Below are 21,125 nucleotides of genomic sequence, written 5' to 3'. Positions count from 1 at the left end.
GCGACTCTGCCGCCTCACGATGCCCCGCTTCAGACAACCTGAGGCATTGTGTGCTGTCCATGATGGCCACATTTCTGCTTGTGCTGGGTAACACTCCGCTGTGCACAATCAGCTTACGGAAGACAGCCATGAACTGTAGACAACTGGGCTTGTTGTTAAATATAAACACAACACTTTTGTTTTTGCTCATATTTTTCATGAGCTGAACTCAAACATCTAAGCCTTTTTCTCTCAAATATTGTTCACAAATGTTTGCAAATCTGTGTTAGTGAGCACTTTTCCTTTGCCAAGATAATCCAGCCACCTCACAGATGAGGTATATCAAGATGCTGATTAGACAGCATGATTATTGCAGGCCACAATAAGAGGCCACTCTATAAACTCTATAAAAACACAAAAGTGTTTACATTTTTGTTCAGTATATTTGATGATTGTTATAACAGAAAATACTGCCGAGCCACTGGTTAACATAATAACTATTTCTACAGTGAGAGGCTAATTTTTGATTATTTTTGCTGCCTGCAGCTAAAATAAAATATGACACATTACAGAGACTCATCAAGTCTCAAACTGATGTTTATAGAAATATTCTATTTCTGAATATAATACCCATATCTCACTTGAGTATTTGCCTTATGTTACTATACCACAGAAATACATTGTTCACAATGTCATGTGGTTACTGCTGAGTACATCTTGAGTTGTTGACAGGGTGTAAGAATACCAACGGTGTCTACACTGCATATTTTTTAGCACTGGTTGGGTACTGTGCTTGGTCACGTGATGTGTACCAATACAAGACCAACATTTTCTATTTGTGATTTGTTGTGGAATTTCTGAAATAAGATGAACTCAAAAATTTAAACAAGTCTGTCTTTTGTGGTGATTTATTATAAAATTCCTAGCAGTGGGCACAGGTTCATACAGACTGCAAAAGTCTGATGAATATTATCAATAAAACAGAGGACATTTATTCATTCTACAGCCAATAATCATTGCATACTAACCCTCATAACCCAATCGGCTTCTGCCTCACTGTCCCAGATAATTACATAACTTAATCTACATTGAACATACTATCATCCTGGCAATGACACATTCAAATCCATGGATTCAAAAGTACACATGGATTTGTGTACTTTTGATTGCAAATGATGTGACATTAAAAGTAAAATCCATAATCCGATGTTCGGGGCAAGCCCATCTTTCTGCACACCCCAGTGCAAACTTTTTCTTCTATAAAGAATTCAGATTCAGAGAACGAGGTTTCATACCACAACGATATTCTCTCTCCCACTTACTGTTACAGTAAACCTTTGAAAATTAAATTACCAAACCAGATTAATTCATATATATACCACACTTAAAAAAGAACAATTGCTGTTGGCCTAAGTGCTAAAAAGCAAATATGCCCAGTAAAGACCTTTTTACTGTGAAAAAAAGATACTCAATCAGGTTTCAAAACCTTCCTCTAGTTGACGGCAGATGTATTCCACTCTAGGCCTGTTCCACTGCCTAAGATTCCCAGAAGGCAACAGCAACCACAGCCCTTATAAGTTAGACAAAAAAATCCCAGAATAATATAGTTCAACCAAATCAAGTTTTATTCTCATTATGAATATTTGTCATAAAAAAAGAATTGTGCATCCAAAACAAGTATATATTTAAACAAATAAACAAATAAAAATAAAGAAAGAAAGAAGGAAGAAAAATAAACTAGAAGCCCAAACATTCCCCAAGACCATAGCCTCATCAAAGTATAGTAAGACCTGGATCGGGATTGGGAACTCCACCAAAATCTAATCAATTATTCTCAGTGACCCTGACATTTCCCAAAAATTGCATCAAAATCTTTTCATTGGTCTTTAAGCAATTTTGCAAACAACTGAACAACCCAAAACAGAATTACAACCTCCTCAGGGGAGATAAGGGAAAAAAAGACACACAAAACCAGTTTTCATCTAAGCCTGTGCATCATTCAATTATCACATTACTGTGGAAAGAAAACATTATTGTTCATTAGTTTTTCTGTTTGCAAAACTTGGTCTCAATCAAATGTAAAATTTATATCTTTGGGCATGGTTTGTGTGATCACTTGACTGAGAGAAAAAAACCTTTATTCAGTTGTGATTACAAGGGTAAAATTTCACAGCCATCTTTTGTTCAATCCCCAACAACTACACTTTTACAGGTCTGTAAGCTGTTGGACCAAATTTCCTTAGATGGAATTTGATCCATTAATTAAATTATACTTAACCCTCCCGTGGCCTTTGGGTCAAATTGATTCGAAGTTATAAGGGCTTCTCTACTTCTCTTTGTTTCTCTCTTTCTTTTTAGGGCTTCAGGAGGGTTAAGAAATATCCATGGACATGCCTTCAACTGCTTCAAACTCTTGTATCAGCTCTTAAGTTTTAACTTTTGACCTCCTCAATACACTGGAAACTAAGCCAACTTTTCTGGTTTTCCATTCATCAAGCTCCACTCAACAACCAGTTATGAGGTGATAATAGACATTAATATCTCTGAAATTGCAGTTAATAACAGTTTTGGAGCATTAGTTAATTAAACAAGTTTCAGAGTTAGCTCATATCCAGGTTTGTTTCATATATTTAGAATAAAAAGAAGAGAATAATTAGCAAACAAAAATAAAGAAAATATTGAAAACAGGAATAAATAAACAAAAAAAATAATACCCCCACCCCGTTTTGTTCTTCTGCCAAGTCACCTCTTCATTTTACTCAGTCACACATATTAGATATGTATAGATAAGGATACCAAGTGTGGAAGAGGGGGGAAGGAGGAATGAAGATAAAAATAAGTGCCATAAAAAATGTTTTAAAGAAATAAGCTACTAAAAATGATCAAATTTAAGTTGGATGGGGTGGAGTCTTCTCTTTCTCTTGTTTGTTTTTTTCTGGCAATAGATGCCAATTTGGCCATACTGCCCTCAAGAGCTCTTACTCACACCCAAACATACACACACAGCCCTATTCCATCTCTCAGATGCTGGCGGTGTTTTCTGATGTGTGTGCAAAGGATTACTACCTTAACTTCAGAAGATAATAGCAGTTGATTGGCCATAAAAGACTTTATTTGTCCAGAACATCCTCTCATTGTCGACAGCACAAAATGTTCTGATCTTTCACTTCCAGGAGGGCCAAAACAAAGTGGGTTCATTTGGGATTTCAACCCAAGTCTTCTATTTAAATGAGTGGAGCTTACACTAGGCCGACAATGTAGTCTTACAAAAACAGTGCCTACTGAAGCCATGATATATCCACTGCTTCGGTCTTCAAGCAGACTGTAAATTTCTAACGAGTTATGGAAAAAACACGTCTTATCTTTTTTTCACAGAAATCGTAACAGTTTGTGCAGTTAGCTACTGTTTAAGCAGCAGGGCTGGGCGTTCAGACATAAGATTCAATTGTGAGGTAATAAAAATACAGTCTTGTTCTAAATGTTTAATTTTATTGAGAAGTGGATATATATAAAACCTGTGATGTCATTTGTTGACAGTGAACCTTTGCAAAATAGCTACTCACTGGAAGCAAATAATTTAAGCTAGCAGCAGAAAATAAAACATTAAAAAGTCGAAGGAAATAAGTGGCAGTACAAGGAATCAAACCCAGGTGTTCCACATGAAAGGTGGGAGCTCTAACCATTCCAGTAATGCAGCACCCTTGGAATTTGGGCTTACTGGAAGGTATTTATCCACACTATCTCCATCACTCCTTTGTGCTAATCATGATGGATTGTTAGAATGATGGGGTGGGAACATCAATTTTGAAAGGCATAAATTCATAATTCATAAACACCCATGACTACAACAATTTCACACAAAAAGAAAATGCCACAATGGCTTTATTTCTTTGTTTTGACCCACATGAAAAAAAATTCAAAATATCCCTGCGTGCATGGAAAAAAAAAAAAAAAAAAGGCAATACCAAAGTGTGGCAACCATAAGCATTTGAGTTCTCATTATTTATTTCCTAATTTTAAACACAACTGAGTTGATTTTGCAGCTTCACCTATGTTTTCTATCTGATGAAGGTGGAACATCAGTGTGGACCCTGATGATGTCCCCACTGGCCAAAGACCTTTTTCATGCTGTGGTGGACATGAGTGGCTCATATGGCTACAATGCAACACTTAAACAAGCTGAATCCGACAACCTGGTGTTCCTGAAAAACACAGGCTGCAAAGATCTGGCCTGTCTCCGGCGTCTATCAATAAAACAAATCCTGCAGGTAGGTAACACTTTGCTTCTTTGCAAAAATGTTAAAAATCTGTGTGAAAGCTTTATTTCTGTCTACGAAGAGAGATGAATCAGCTATTAAAAATCTAATAAGAGAAAAGCTCAATACAGTAATAATTATCTTAATTTTATTATTTGAGGATTTAATTAAAATCTTTTTCTGCACTTTTTTTGTTTGGTGTTCAAATAAAATTTTAAATTGCGTTGTCATTTTCATTGATTGGAAATGTCATATTCATGTATTTGGGGACCTGTTTTACTTTCAAAGTTGCTTATTCATTTTATCTGAAACTCTATTAAGATTTCAAAAATGGAAAATCTTCAGAGGAGAAGCCCAAATTTCTGCAGAGCTTCAGTTCAACATATTTGAGTATAACCTCAGAATGACTTACAATGACATAGTTCAGCACTCATCATCTGGTAACATTCATTATGTAGAAGTGTATCAATTCTTGAGCTAATTTTAGGTTTTTAAAATGTCTCTGAAAATATGTAAAGCTGCCACTAAGGATGGTTGAAAAGGGAAATAGTTCTGTCTTTGCCTTCTTTTATATTTTGTCACAGTGTTGATGTATAGAGGATAGTGTTGGTTCTTATCCAGTCCATTTTCAGCACAGATGTTCCTGCACACTAATCCCGCCACTTGGTTATGGCTTCCAGATATGCTTTGACTGCTTGCATCGTACTTCCTGCTATTATGTGCTGGACTGTCTCAGGGGCATTTTTGCATACTCTGCATCTGGATTCCTGTTTGGTATGGTAAACCCCAGCTTATATTGCTCTTGTGCTGAGGGCCTGCTCTTATGCTGCCATGATTGGTGCCTTTGTTCTGTACAGTAGCCCAGAGGTGTCAGGTCAAATACAAAAGCCGCAACACCAATACAAAAGCTGCAACACCAATTATATTAATCTGCAACACAAATACAAAAGCTGCAACAGAAATACAAAGGGCACAAAACAAATACAAAAGTGACGGAAGTGATTCAACCTGCAACAGAAGTAACAGTGCCTATTGAATGAAACAACGAGAAGAAAAGCTTTGCTTGCTAACAGAAGACAAATCTTGCCCATTTTTCTTTAGTTAACTATGATGCAGGTGTACTGCTATGCCAGAAAGTGGGTTTACTGACAACTGCAAATTTGTTAACCCTTTGAAGAGGGAAACATTGCGTTTTAAGTTTGTGAGTCAGTGGTTACCATGAAAATGACTTAAACAATTTCAGATAACTTGCATTGCTGAGCGACAGTATGGTGCAAAAACCGGAGAATTGATCACTCCGAAACTCCCGAATTGGAAACTATAACTTCAACAAAATTGGCAAAATTGCTTAAATCGTCTCCACAGGCTCCTTGAGTTGTTCTTTACAGTTAGCGTCCTTATTGAAAGCAACTTTTTTTTATTTGTGTGTTAAGCACATTATAAATCAGGTTTGACTCTGCCATGTATGGAACATATTTTTTTAAGCAAAGGTGGAAAACCGTTTTATGGTGTACCTTATTTATAATGTTGGTGCAAATACTCTGTAAGTCTGCTTATGAAGACTAACTGCTTGTTCTTGCCTTTTACCATTTTATGTTTGGTCCATTTTCTGGTGGGAACCTTCATGTCGTTCTGTCCTATTGTGGCTCATGTGGCAGAAATATTCAGTTTTTAAGGAGTCATCAAGATGAAGGTATGTTTTGCTCTGAAAGTTGGTGATGTTATAAATTACTGACTCACCATTCAGTAAATACAGATGAAAATAAAGTATAGCACATTTTCTATTCTTAGATCTAGTGTCTCATTCCTTCCTCTTAGATCCTGAAACCACAACTGCAGATGATCTTATCTTGAAGTATTTCACAGAGGGCCATAGTTATGAAGTAATAAGAGACTTCCTTGCAACCAAACACAATATTTTAGTGAGGCATAGCACTTTAAAAAGAAAACTACAAGATGTACGCCTGACCAGTAGGGCAAAGTACACACCTATTGATACTGTGTGGGCAGCTATTTCTGATGAATTTAATGGATCAGGCCAACTCCTCGGTTACTGAGCGATGTGGCAGACCCTTAAACAGAAGTGCTCTCTTATTGTCAGAAGAAGGTATTGGATGTGACTAATGGGAGAACTGGATCCGTCTGGTGTAGAAAATCAGTCTAGATGAAGATTTGTCCACAGAGCATATCATTCAGTGGGACCCAATGAAATCTGGCATGTTGATGGGTATGACAAATTAAAACCCTACGGAATTACAATAACTGGCTGCATTTATGGGTTCTCCAAAAAAATCATGTGGCTCAAATGCGGAAAGTCCAACAATGTTACTTTTACTATGGATTTTACAAAAGGTTTTTGCTAAGACTTCAGCTTTATCTTTAAAAAAAATTTCATTATCTTTCTTTATTATTGGATAAACATATTTCTTTTCCAATTGTTTTTTACATCTGTAAGATAAAGATCCAATTGCATCACAAAAATTTCTCCAATAATCTCTCTTTGCAATCTTAACAACCTTCCTAATCGTTGCTTTGTCTTTCCTTAAGCTCATTCTCTTTCTTTGTTTAAACATGTAATTGTATTGTTTAATGACAAATAAAGTTCTATTGCATATTGCATAACTTCCATTGTGGTTTTGTATTTCCATTGTGGCTTTTGTATTTGTGTTGCGGCTTTTGTATTTGACCCGACACCTCTGGGCCACCGTAGTTCTGTCCTTCTGCCCAGCCCTCTCTAGCCACTAGGATTTGTTGATATAAGCCACCTCCTCAGACTGCCAGTGATACATGCTGTGGCAAGGCTTATCATTCCATGATGGTTTCTCCTCTTCCACATTGGGTTTCTGCTGCCTGAGACATTCTCTTAGCAGATCATTATTGGGGGCTTTCTTCCTGATGTATTCCAGGATCTTAGTTGTTTTATTCTGTATAGTGGCTCTGATGCTCACTAGTCCTCTGCCTCTCTCCTTTCTTTTAGTGTACAGTCTCAGGGTGCAGAACATGGGGTGAAATCCTTTCTGCATTGAAAGAAGCTTTGGTGTCTTCATGTCAGTGGCTTCTATCTCCTCTTTTGGCTAGACTAATATACCAGTGGGGTATCTGATAACTGGCACTGATGACTAACTTGGACTTTGTTTTAATCATTCAGCTGGCACTTCATTACCTGCCTTACTCTATGTAGGTACATAGTTGTGGCTGACTTCCTTGAAGCCTCATCATGGTTGACATTTGGGATTCCAAGGTATTTGTAGATGTCCTGAACAGCTGCAATATTACTTTCATATAGTTCAATCCCTACAGTTTCAACTTTGCCTTTCTTGGATACTATTCAACAGTAATAATCCAGTTAGAATGACATTCAAGATTCAAGATTGTTTATTGTCATATGCACGTAGCACAGGGCAACAATGCAATGAAATGCTTTGGATGAGAAGGACCGTACAACTCGCAGGAGGTACTAATAGCATGCAATATAGAGTAAGGAATAAGTAGAGTAAGAAAGAGTAAGAAGAGTAAGAAATATTTACAAGGTTCACAGGATATGTGAGGGGAATATACACATATCTAGTGGTGCTATTTATATCATGAATAAAAAGATAAATAGTAATCGCAGATTGAGATGTTATTCGTATTGCACTTGGTATTATACACATGAAGTTTTGCACATGGTATTATTGCACATAGTATTGTTTAACGTTTTATTGTCAAGAGTTCAGTATTCTGACAGCCTGTGAATAGTAACTGTCCTTGAGTCGTTTGATGTGTGCTGGCAGGCTCCTGTATCTCCTGCCAGAAGGTAGCAGGCGGAACAATCCTTTTGAGGGGTGGGTGTGGTCCTTGATGATGCTACATTCATACATTCTAATTTCCTTGCTGTTTTTCTTGCTCATTTTTGGCATACAGCTTGATGTCATCCATGTAGAGGAGGTGACTGATGACTGTGCCAGTTTGTAAACTATATCCATAGTCACTTTTTGCAGTAATCTGGCCAAGAGGGTTCAGGCCCATGCAGAACAGGAGTGGGGACAAAGCATCACCTTGGTATATGATGCACTTAATCCTGACTTGTGTAACTGGGTTTGAATTGGTCATCTTCTCTTTTTTTTAATGTGTCCTGTCCAGCTGTGTGGCACTCAGAATTGTCATCTGAATGTCAAGGTAAGGCCCAACAGATTTGCTTTCACAAGCGGAACATTATGGCTTTCACCATGATGTTCCCCTTGGTATATAAAACTTTATTAGAAATTGCTTTGGGTTTATTTCAATTGTAATGGACACAAAGATGAGAAAGAAGAAGGAGAACAGGGAAAAGAGATGGACGAAAAGGTTTGAAGAGAAAAACCATAGAGAAAAAACAACTCAACACACTTGAACTCTGCCACAGGACCTGCAGAAAGAGAAAACAAAACAAAGAATCCACAACAACAAAAAGCATATGCAGTATATGATGATAATTATAACTTCAATGGAAAGTACACAGAGCCAGGTAATACAAGAGGGTATTTAGTGACAACTGCAGCCCAACTGAAGGTGTATCTGACAGACCTCCTAGTGAGCCCCAATCCCACCCCGCAGACCCCCCCTCCCCCGCAAGACTTGAGGTTCCCCCAAGAGGCTACCCCCAACCAGCGCACAAACACTGAACACGCACCCCCAAACACAGAAATCACAAAGGTGGGCACCCCTGCAGGAGGAATTGGTCATCTTCCACATTTCACCTGTCCAGTGTGTACCCTGCCACTCTCTCAGTGACTGCTGGAGATAGGTGCCAGCCAACAACTGTGCCTATGAGTATTCTTCAACAGTGACTTTCTCTTTGCCACTCTCTCATAAAGCTCAGACTGGTGAAGAATCCAGGCAACAGTTATAGTATTCAGTCTCTCCCATCTGAAGCATGAAACTGTCATGAACGGTGGAGATGGAGGCAAACCCAGAAAGCAGACTCATATTCAAAAACTAAAGGAAAACTAATTTATTAAAATGAAAAACAAAAAGCTGATGTGGCAGCAAAACAAACAAACTAAATCCAAATACAAGGAGGAAAACACGGGAACAGGACGGAACAAAAACTCTAAGAACATCTAACAGCAGCCAGGGACGAGGACAAATAAAACAATGATCCGACAGAGTGGTGGAGGAAATGACCGGGTTTTAAACACAGAGGATGATGAGGTAAGTGGGAACAGGTGAATGATAATAATAGCTGACAGGTGGAGATGGGCGTGGCAGGTAAACAGATGAGTGAATGACTGAGGAGCATGACTGGTGATAGGAAACAAACACAGTTTTGGTTTGTGTTCTTTCTGTCTTTGTCTCTTGTGTCTAACAAGATAAAATGAACCAATAAACACCAAATGAAACATAAGATAACAAAATGAAAAAAAAACAATCCTGACAGTCTTTCAGATAATGTAGTGCGAACCCAGCTAAGACCATAATAGTTTGCTGCAGCTTTAGAACTGTTCCAATCTCAAAATTTTCAGTCAGTATGAATGCTGTTTAATAAAATTTTACACTGGTTTGTATTTCTAAGTTATTTACATGAAATTCTGTGGTTGTTTACAAGCATCAATATTTACAAGCAGTAGCAACACACTTCCTAGCATCCAGGGGTCACATCAAGCAGAATTTTAAAAAATTCTGCTTAAATAATTCAATTCAGTTCATCTTATTTACTTAGCATCAAGTGAAAACCAAAGTTGTCTCAGGGCACTGTACAAAAACATTCAATCCTCTGATGTCATTTTTTGGTGACACCAAACATTGAAGGATATTGATGTCATGGTATGACAGCTCAGTCTAGGGTGAGTTAAAATGTGTCAGAGAAGGCTTTTAAGGCTTACATTACAAATAAATTGGTTAAAGTCAAGTTGGTATGGCTGTAGAGATTGACAGTTTGGATACAGTTGCTAACACAACTCATTCTGTGACGTGGCTTCCTGGCCAATCAATGACTTGCAGTCTCATGATATGAAATCATCTGCACGCCTTGGCTGTAACCTCAGCCAGGAAGATCCTGAGAACCAAGATGAAAGCAGGTAGGATCACCCAATGGAAAACCTCTGAACCTTTGCTGGGTCAACCCGAGTCAAGCCCATGGGGAAAATATAACCTATAGTTTCCATTTGCCAGGTGACATTGTAGATATATATTAAACTTTGAAAAACTCAGCTTTTCTTGCATGTTATATCAGTTTTTATTCTGTAATACTGATGACTGTGTCTCAGGCCATTCCATGGGAGGGGCACTCATCCTGGGCAGGAAAGCAGTTAACCGACCTACCCACCAAAGGACATTTCTCCAGGCCCATTGCAGTCGTGGATGGATTTGTCCTTGAAGCTCCACCTTTTGAGGTTTGGGAGAAGAAGGGATACTTCAGTGATGTCCCGCTCGTCATTGGGACGACTGAGCAGGAGGCAGACTTCAGGTAAGAGCTGACCTGGTTTTAGTTCTTCACTGTTCAGCTGAGTCTGAGCTGAAACTCCATTCTGTCTTTTGTTGTTCCTCCACAGTCCTCCAGCTGAAAACATCTCTGAGTGGACCTCAAGTGACTACAGCTGGTTTGTAACAGGTAACAACTGCAGTATGACTGGTTGTTAGGAGGATACAGGTATTTGGGAGCAGGTTTATGATTGTCTGGTTCACCAACAGTTAAGTTGTTACAATATGAGCTTCTTTTTATGATTTTTTTTTCGTCCTGTTGTGGCATCTCAGGCATACCATATAGAGAAGATGGCTGCCTACATGTGCCAGAACAGATTTACTCTACAATAAGGGTATCTCAAGATGAGAATCCCAATTGCATGAATTATTTTAATGAATCAAGACTGAATCTGAATCTAGCATTAGAGTAAGCAGGCCACAATGTTGTAATAGCAACCTGTTTGTATGACCTTTATTTATCAGGACTGTTCGTGAATCAGTGCACAAAGGTGTGTAGGGGGGTGGGGGGAAAGGGTATGTGTAGTACATACATCCACATGCACATCTACATATATATGCACACATACACACGTACACATACATAGATACACACACATATGAAAATAAATCAAAAATGCAAAAAGTCAAAAATAATACAAATAAATAATAAAAATTGCAAAATATATATATACATATATATTCACACCTATATACATATACATATATGTACATACACACACACACATACATACATACATACACACATATTCATAAACATACATAAACACTAGATGGGCAAATTAAGGTTTTCTGAAGCACTGAAACTTGCTTTGGAAAAGGTTTCATTATTTAAAGCTTTACAACACAGTCCTCTTTGGCGCTATCTTGTGGCAAAAAGTATGAAGAACATAGAGGTATTTCAAGTAAACAACTCAAACGACAATTGTAAAACACATTCTAAATATAATAATAATAATAATAATAATAATAATAATAACGGCAGCAATAGTTGAGATATATTTGGTGCTTTTCAAAGCAATATCACAAACGACAAGTTGTTTTACATGATCTACTTAAAACTCACCTGATTGGTCGAAATCAGTTCAAAGTATTGCCAAATGGCAGAACACCCTCTCTTCCTCACTGGCTCCATGTATCACTATCTCACTGGTTCGTTATTTACACCACAAATACACCACAAATGATTCACGCCCTTTTAAACCTTTTGAATCAGGCACTAAGGCAGTGACTTAACTTCAGAGCTTCTGAAACGCTGTGTTTGGAGACAGTGAGACTGATAAAAAGACAGGAGACAGAACTAGAAGTGGCAGAGCTAAAGATGTTGAGGTGCAGAGGAGAGACAGTGGGTATATTGGTAGAAGAATGTTAGAGAAACAACTGCATGGAAAAAGACAGTAGTTGTCCTCCAATGAGAGAATTGGAGGTTTGATTCTTGGCTGGAGTCACATGTCAAAGTGTCCCTGGGCAATGCACTAAACCCTCCATTGCTTCCTATGTGTGCCACCATCGGTGTATAGGTGGAGTTTAAAGCACTGATTATACTCTATAGAATGATTTATTCAGATGAGCTCTGTAAAGATGTAGTAGAGTGCTGTATGAATGTGTGTGTTGATGGGTAAATGAGGGCATAGATTGTGCTGTAAAGCCCTTTGGTTGGCTAGAAAGGTGCTATATAAGTACAGTCCGTTTACCATATGCATGCATTTAAAGAGGACATGGAGGTAGTTGGAGTGAAGACAGAGGATGCAGAAGACAGAGTTGGATGGAGGAGGATTACTTGCTGTAGCAACCCCTGAAAAGGGAATAGCCTAAAAAAGAAGCTGGTATAAGTAAAGGCTTCCAGACATGTTCAGCGTTTCAGTAATCTTACAGCAAGTGAAGATTGTAACTGAATTTGCTCCATAATGTTTTTTTTCCTAAAGGGCCTGCAGTAGTATAGCACTTTATCTAGTTCACCCATTCATCCACACCTTCACACACTGATGGTGGTAAGCCACATTGTAGCCACAGCTGCCCTGGGGCAGGCTGACAGAAGTGAAGCTGCCATTACACCGAGCCCGGCAGGTAAAGTGTTTTAAAATGCCAGTGTGTCAGTGTGTCTAAAATGTAATCCTGAGTTCGGAGCTACAGAAGCATACTTGTAGTATTGGACAAATGTAAATGCAGTCCACTAAAAGTCATATAATTTTTTAACATCAGATCTAGTTAAATGTCAATATTTTAAGGTCTAATTGTACCTGCTGATAAAAGAAATGTGTACTTGTCAAACAGTGGACTTGAAAATGCCTTTACACAGGAGACCACTGAATTTTCTTCAGATAATAATAATTCTTAACAAAAATAATAATTCAAATTATGAAAACTCATTCAACTATAATCTGTACATGGTGGGACTGTCAGCAACATGAGGCAGCCATCAGTGAGTGTTTTTATATGAGGCCATCCTTATTCCTCAAAAGCTGTACATTTGTATATGTAAGCAAAAACATATTCTTAAATGTTTTTACAATTTTGAGCATAATCCAGTGTAGTGTTTGATGTTGTTACTGTTGCTTGCTTTTAAAAGTTTTCCACAAAATTTTTTGAATATTACCCTGAGTTACAGGTGTTGTGATAACATATCAGAATTAATGGAATTATCAGGAAAATAATGAGCCCTTTTATAGTTTGTGTTGGCTCAAGGATAAAGTACAAATTAATTTATGTCATGCAGTGCTTGTTTAGTGTTTTTATGCTGCAAATAAAATGAAACAGTGCAAGAAAAAGATTTAGTTGTGAAGTCCTAGAGGCTTCACAGAACTATTAAGAAGTTTGTATATGATAGCTGTCAATATTAAACTTGATTTTGAGTGGGTCTTGCTTTCAAGAACATCTTTAATTGTTGTACAAGTTGACTTTAAATGCATATAAGTTAGACAGATTTATTTCCAATTAACCTATATTTGCTGTCACTTCATCAGAAATAGTTTTACCCATATGATAAAAATGGTAAACATCTCTTGTAGCAAGATTATTATTGTTTTACAAAACAACATTGTAAATTCATTCACATCATAGAAATTGTGAATTGTTCCAATAACAACCTAACTTATTTAACTTTTTATATGAATGTTAAATTTGACATGTTAGAATCTTTTTTTGCTTGACTTTTAGATAAACTTAAGTCCTTCAGTCAGCAGCTCCCCAAAGATGCATTGACCCTGTACCCATTCTCGGCCGACTGTCCTACTAGCAACCGCTGTCCAGAGAGGGCGTACACCACCATGGTGTCCGACATCAGAGTCACCTGTCCCAACAATGACCTGGCCTGGAGGGCAGCAGGTAAACTCACACACCTCCAGAAATATGTTTTACAACACTGAGACAATTAAATGATAAAAATTAACGGCCTAAAACATTTAATTGTAAACCAACAGCAGGAAAATTGTGTTACAATTCAGGTTTTTTTTTAACAAAATAAGACCTGCAGATCAGATTTTATTTACTTTCAGTTAAATAAATTGGGTTCTAATTTGGTTTAAACTGGTGAATCACCAAATTCAGCCCTAATTTTTTAAACACCATATTTGTGTAAAGTTTTTTTTGTGTGTGCTTTAATTAAAATTGTTGCAATTTACCCAAACCTTCATCTTTCACCTGCTGCCAAAAGGTGAAGGTAAAATGATACTGCTTTTTCATGTGTGCATGTTCATGTGTTGTCTGTTAGTAAAATATCTAATGACCCATTGGATGAATTTTATGAAGCTTGCAGAAATTAATATTAGAATGCATGTTGACAGCTTTAGTCCCTGTACTGTAAAATATGATGTCAGTCACAGAACAGCAGTCTAAACAGCAAAGTATTCACCAAATTAAACAATTCTGGCTGTACATTCACAATGAAGTTGTATAGAGAGAAGATTATATATGCAGCACACTGTTTTACTATGGTGGAGTTTTATGGGTTAAAATCTTCAGTATTTGCTCTGGCACTAATCTCTGTGAAGTCACTAATTATTGTATATGTGCCTATAGTTTTCTTATACTGTATCTGTTCGACAATTAAGCCCATTAAGACTTGTGTACTATAACCCCAATTCCAAAAAAATTAAAAAAATTTGAAATTAAAAAGAGAATGCAATGGTTTGCAAATCTCATAAATCCACATTTTATTCACAGTGAAACCTAGGTAACATATCAAGTAGTAAAATTAAAGAAATTGAACTTTTTTTTTTTTTTTTAAAAAAAGGGGTTTTGAGTTTGATAGTGACAAAACATCTCAAAAAGTTGGGACAGGAACATGTTTACCACTGTCCCAACAACAGTCTGTAAATGTTTAGAAACTGAGGAGACCAGTTGCTGGAGATTTTGGAGGGGAATGTTATCCTATTCTTGTCAGAAGTGGGATTGTAGATGGACAACAGTCTTGAGTCTTCTTTGCTGGATTTTTTTGTTTCATGTTGTGCCAAATGTTTTCAATTGGTGAGACACATTCATCAGGGCACCTTGCCTGGAAATGGAGAACCGGGACACCCTTGTGAAACCAAGCCTGGGTGTGAAGCTTGTGCGTGGGCACCTGGTAATCCTCCCAAGAAACAGCCCTGGGCACGTTCACACAGGGGCCAAAAGTTCAGGTGGACATCCCGGTGCGTGTCCAAACAGGAGCAAGGAGCGGATGGCCTGGGAACCATCCACACAGGAGCCAGAGTTTGGGAGGATGGCCAAGCGCACGTCCAAAGTGAGGCCAAAGTTCAGGAGGACGGCCTGGGAACAGCATGGCAAGTGTTCAGGAGGACAGCACTGTACCCGTCCAGAACGTGGCAAGAGTTCTAGTGGATGGCCCAAGAACCATCCAGATAGCTGCAGGAGAGGTCTAGTCCTTAATGTCTCTAGAGAATAAGGGGTTAGAGGTATTCTCCTGGATATTTTTCAGGGCCGATGAGTGAGAGACTTCCACCTGGACCTTCTCCAAGACACAGAAATGAAAAGGCGTCCCTGTGGACCCTTTCAGGGACACAAGAGTGAGAGGCATCTTTCTGGACCCTCTCGGTGATACAGGAGCGTGGGAACCTACACACCCTGAAGACCCTGGAGGCGGATATCCTGGAGGCTCTGAAGACCCTGGAAGAGGGTATCCTGGAGGCCCTGAGGGCTCATGAGCATGGAACCCTGGAGGTGTGGAGCCAGACTTGAAGACACTTGGAGGCATGGAGCCAGACTTGGAGACACTTGGCAGCGTGGAGCTAGACTTGGAAGCACTTGAAGGCATGCAGCCAGACTTTGAGACACCTGGAGGCATCATTGTCATTGACCCCCATGGAGGCTAAGTATCAGGAGTCATCATCCTCGACCTCATCTGAAGTGGCCTGGTGAGAGGTGTTGTTGTTGACCCCCATGGACACACAGGAAGGTAGAGCACCGCCATCAAAATTAAATTTCTTCCTTCTGGTCTGGGTTGAGTCTCTTACTCAAGTGGAAGAGTTCAAGTATATTGGAGTCTTGTTCACAAGTGATTGTAGGATGGAGTGGGAGATAGGCTTATGGATCAGGGCCTCATTCACAGTAATAAGAGAATTGCTCCAGTCTATCATGATGAAAAAGGAGTCCTAGACATAGGGTGAGCAGCTTCATAGTATGAAGCTTGAAGTAGAGCTGCTGCTCCTTAAGGCATTTGATCAGGATGACTGATCATATACCCGAACACCTTATTCTGAAGGTTTTCGAGGCACATCCCACTGGGAAAAGGCCCCGGAGTAGACCCAAAACTCACTGGACAGATCTCTGGCCTGTAAAAATCTTGGCAACCCCCCCAGGAGGAGCTGGATATTGCTGCCGGGTAGAGGGATGTATAGAATTTCCTTTTGCACCTGTTACTTTTACAGCCCAACCTCATAAGTGGAACATAATAGCGTAATGACTTTTTATTGGCATCTCTGTGGCCTTCAGAAAACATCCATTCATCCATTTTCTTTACCTACTTTTTCCAATCTGAGCTGCAGGGAGCCTCCAGCAGACATTGGGTGGAGCACAATGTCTCTCACTCTCACTCACACCTAGTGACAATACAGAGTTACCAATTAACCTAACATGTATGGTTGTTTTTTTTCTGGTCTGTTGGAGGAGACTAGAGTACTTAGACAAAAAACACTCATGCATAGGGAGAACATGCAAATGCAAAGCCAAAATGAATTATTACTTAATTGCTATTTGAATGTTTTATTAAAAATGTACAATATCATGTTTCGAATGAGAAAAAAGTGTAAATATTGAGTTTCTTTCTTCATTTAGAAGCTAAATAAAGTTTTTTTTTTTTCTTCTGTGTAAAAACATAAATCTTTCAGTTTGTCTTAATTGCAACTTTTTTCAGCTAGTATTTTAAAATCCTGTACAGGTTTCTATTCATGTACATTTTTCTGGTTTCCAGCTAAACATAATGTCTGCATATACTTACCAGTATTAGATGGACTTTAAAAATGTTTTTTTTTTTTGTTTTTGCAGCGGCCCTCCACAGTCCAGTGTATCGCTACATTGTGACACACACGCCATCTAGACCGGTCAGCACTTCCAACAAGCTGCTGCCATTTTCTAGCCGTTTCTCCTTCCACGGTCTGGACATTTTGGCTTTCTTTGGACAACTGGAATTCTTCTTGGGGAAACCTCTTTCTGACCAAGACCGGAGCTTCCAGAATCTTATCACTCATCATCTTGTCACCTTTGCCAAAACAGGTGAAATGGTCCCCTGTTCATTATTGCCCACTGCTGAAAGGCAAAGGCAGATTATTTTTCTTTTTGTCCATTTCTGTGTGTGCGCATTCATGTGTGTATATGTCTGTTAACAAAATGTCTCATAACCTGGATGAATTTTCATGAAACTTGCTTAAAGTCACAAAAGTGAAGGACTTCAAATACTTAGGTTTGACTGTCCAGGAAAATGGGGAGTGTGGTAAAGAGGTAAAGAAAAGAGTCAAGGCAGGATGGAGTGGATGGAGAAAAGTGTCATTTGTGACGAAAGGGTGGCAGCAAAGGTCAAAGGAAAGGTTTACAAGACAGTGGTATACCTCATTGAAATTTACAGATATTGAGCTAAAATTGTCAGCGTTAGTAACTGAGCATCATCCTTAACACATACTCTGAGCCCTACACCTTGTGTAGTATTTTTACTTAAAACTTTGATAATACAATAATTGTTAGTGTAAGGCCTGATTGTTCAAAAAAATGTAACAAAAAACAAAAAAACAAGGAATAAATTGCTAACGTTAGCCAGGCAGTTGATCAGACTCCTTAATATGCTACTTCGTTCCCCAATAGCGTCCAAAAGAAAGATGTTGGTGTAACAAACTAAAGGGTGCCACAGAATGGTTACAGCATATATATATAAAAAATCAGAATTGAGAATTGTTAGGAACCGGAATCGAAACAAGGAACCAGAATTGGAACCAGAATCGGAACCAAAATCAGAACCAAAATCAGAACCAAAATCGTTAAAATTCAAACAATGTGCAAACCTACTAATGAGTCTGTTATCAACCACAGAATAATACTTATAACATTATGTTAAGAAATACACAAACCCATCGCCAGATAGCAAATAAATGGAGCAACCTGACCATTTAAAGGGTACTTTCTACTGTTCCCTTTCAGTTGATTTACTCAGTACAACACATGTAGTATGGAATATCACCCCCCCAGTCTCACAGCAAGACTCTCTGCTCTCCGAGTCGGGGAACCTGTTTTCATCCGAGTCTGACGAGGACAGCTTTTTGGTTGGAGTCCCCACTTCCAGCTGGGCAGACCACATGGATTCTGTTGATGGATTAGCTGAAAATGAAGAGGGTGCTACTCAGTCTCAGAACGTTCCGCTGGGTGTGGATGCTCTAGCCCACCCATGGCCCAGTGTACTTCTGTATGAATTTCCCCCAGTGGAAATGATACTGCCTGTACTAGAGAGGGTGCGCAGACAGGGTCTGTCTCTGATTTTGGTGGCACCCCGATGGCCAGCAAAGTCATGGTATGCTGAGATAATCAGCCTGCTGGCAGTAATTTGACATTTATAGCAGTGTGAAGATTTATAAAATAGGGTTCACTTGAACTGCTATCAACTATTTGAGACTGTAGTTGTTTTTGAAACAAACTAGCCATCAGCTTTTCAATCTGGTCAGAGTTGAACTAATTCTCTAAACCAAGGTTGTTCAACAAGCTATCTACAACATGTAAATTATTGATTGTTAATTACCCTTCCATAGAACCCAATTTTTACACAATTCAACTGTCCTAAATTTGTCTTCCTGCTGCCCTCCAGAATTTTAATTTTTTTAGTCACACTGCCTTCTTTAATTGTAGGTAAAATGGAGACTGGTTGGCCTGAGTACCCAGTATCCATTGCTCTGCTGTCTGACAAACTGATGGTGGACCAGAACTACTCTTCTGCTCGCTGCAAGCTGTGGAAGGAGAATGGCCTATATGGCTATGCCTGGATAAACTGAACATGGTCAATCTTGTGAAGTGACTGTACTATTTTTAGTAAACCTAGCTGTCGAATTTAAACATTTGACAGCCATATTTGGTTTTAGATAACCTGTGGTTTCTTTGTGCAAAGAATTATGTCTGTTTTGATATTTGTCTCACTGCAGATGAGGTTTATGAGAATCCCTTTTTTCTTTAAGTCTAACTGCATGTAACATGTTTTTTTTCTGACTGTGGGGAGTTTTTAAAATAGGGAAAAACAAAAACCTTTCTGCATGGATAGATGCAATCATATATCAGTGTTTTTGTGTTGTAACTTGGGTGAATTTACCTTTAGCCAGCTGTAAGTCCATGTAAAGTGACTGTAGAAGCTTGAGGGAAACACCTAGACCAAATAAACTGAAGGTGAAATGCAGAGTGAACACCAGGATTCAAGATTTTTAAGATTTGGTGAAAAAGAAGGACAAATATGTTTATTTTGAACTGACACATTTAAGATAATTACGTTCAGCCTCCCAGGTACTATTCCAACAGATTTCTGCATTCTGTAATGTATTTTTAGGGCTAAAACTGTCCTTTTGGACTTTTTTGTGAACCTTTTTTACATGATGATCCAATCTAACTTCATATATAAAGCACCTTAAACAACCATAAAAGTGTTGTACACAGCAGACAATAAACTGGGCTAGCACAAAACAAAAATATATGATTAAAGCATGGAAAAATTAAAATCAGTCAATAAAATCCAATAAAAATAAAGAAGTACAATAAGATCAGAGAAAAAGCAAAGAAAATAAGATCAACTCTTACAGAATATTAAATGCCAAAGAAATAAGAAGGGTTTTAAAAAGAGATTTAAAAAACAGACAGTGAAGGTCTGTCTAATGAGAAGAGGCAGATCGTTCCAGATTTTAGGAGCTTCTACTGCAAAAGCACAGGCCCCCTTGAGTTTTTATGTCTTTTTAGGGACCCCCAGGCTGGTCAGCTGATCTAAGAGAACGGATGGAGGTGTAAGGATGAAGCAGCTTGGAAAGGTAAGGTAGGGAAAGGCCATTCAAGGATTTAAAAACAAAAATATTTTCAAATTGATCATTAGAATGATTATTAGTGTGAAGTTCAGCTTTAAGATAAACACACTTTTTGTAAATTTGTTGGAATAGTTGATGATTTTGCCTGACAGTGTCAGCTTTTAATATATATTAATATTCAGTGCCTTGCAAAGGATTTATTCTTCCTGGTAGTCTTTTTATTTTATGACCTTACAACCTGTAATTTCATTGAATTTTTAATTTGATTCAGAGTAATAATTCTACAACAAATACTTACAATTATTAAAATTAAATGACGAAAAAAGAAATTGTTAAAAAATTCTAAAAAAAATTCTAAAACTAAAAAGAGATGTGTGCATGTATAATCATCTCTCAAACTCAGTACGTTTTCTCCCCATCATTCAGTATTTAATTAGTCCAGTAGTTATGTCAGCATCTGCATGTATTCAATACCTAACTGTCAAATCTAATTAATTCAGTATAATTTAAAAAAATATTTATTGTCATGTAACAAAAAAAACACATGTATAAGTGCTGCTTTCATTTACTAATTAAAAAGGACTGCCTTTAAAATTAAAAAAAGTTCAAATCAATAACATTTGAAAAGTGTGCATGTTCAAATAAAGTGCTGAACTTCAATTTCACCTTGTTTTACATCTTACCTGTGTGAATTAATCATACACATTTTAACAAACTTGAAAATTTTAAACACATTTAACTTTTCCATTTGAATTGTTTTCGTCTCTCAGTGAGAAAACTGAGAGCTGTGTGAAGCTGACACCCCACCCACGTCCAAAAATCCTGCAAATAGTCTGAATGGTTAGTGCTCCGTTTGTGCAGGTTTGTGCCGGTAAAATTTTCGTTTGTGCAGCTTTGGTTTCTGAGATATTAAAAATTATTTTTAGGTCATCCAGAGTTCACCATCCCCCCATCTTGCTCCAAAACAAACCAAAGT

At 38.1% G+C, this 21,125-nt stretch overlaps 2 protein-coding genes and 1 long non-coding RNA gene across 5 annotated transcripts in view; all 3 read left to right on the top strand.

Moving 5' to 3' along the window:
• si:ch211-71n6.4 (para-nitrobenzyl esterase) overlaps positions 1-20,812 on the top strand; it is a 46,886-nt gene extending 26,074 nt beyond the window's left edge. For 2 of the 3 annotated variants that reach the window (XM_037979697.1, XM_037979698.1), the window contains exons 5-10: positions 4,051-4,247; positions 10,463-10,662; positions 10,748-10,806; positions 13,833-14,000; positions 17,157-17,384; positions 18,999-19,141. In XM_037979697.1, the coding sequence (XP_037835625.1) occupies positions 4,051-4,247; positions 10,463-10,662; positions 10,748-10,806; positions 13,833-14,000; positions 17,157-17,384; positions 18,999-19,141 (995 nt within the window). Of the gene's footprint in view, positions 1-4,050; positions 4,248-10,462; positions 10,663-10,747; positions 10,807-13,832; positions 14,001-17,156; positions 17,385-18,998 lie in introns of all 3 variants that reach the window. The other variant, XM_037979696.1, reaches the window with a different exon arrangement.
• On the top strand, positions 4,254-6,852 carry LOC119617710. Its single transcript, XR_005234097.1, has 2 exons — positions 4,254-5,928; positions 6,054-6,852. It is a non-coding gene; the product is annotated as an uncharacterized LOC119617710 (long non-coding RNA).
• The window catches only part of LOC108243982, a 3,264-nt gene continuing 2,276 nt past the window's right edge, over positions 20,138-21,125 (top strand). The window contains exon 1 of the mRNA XM_037979935.1: positions 20,138-20,155. Coding sequence (XP_037835863.1) covers positions 20,138-20,155 — 18 coding nt within the window. The remainder of the gene's footprint in view (positions 20,156-21,125) is intronic.

This window comes from Kryptolebias marmoratus, linkage group LG15 (assembly GCF_001649575.2).
Source record: "Kryptolebias marmoratus isolate JLee-2015 linkage group LG15, ASM164957v2, whole genome shotgun sequence".
NCBI lineage: Eukaryota > Metazoa > Chordata > Actinopteri > Cyprinodontiformes > Rivulidae > Kryptolebias > Kryptolebias marmoratus.
This window is presented reverse-complemented; position numbering and strand designations above follow the sequence as displayed.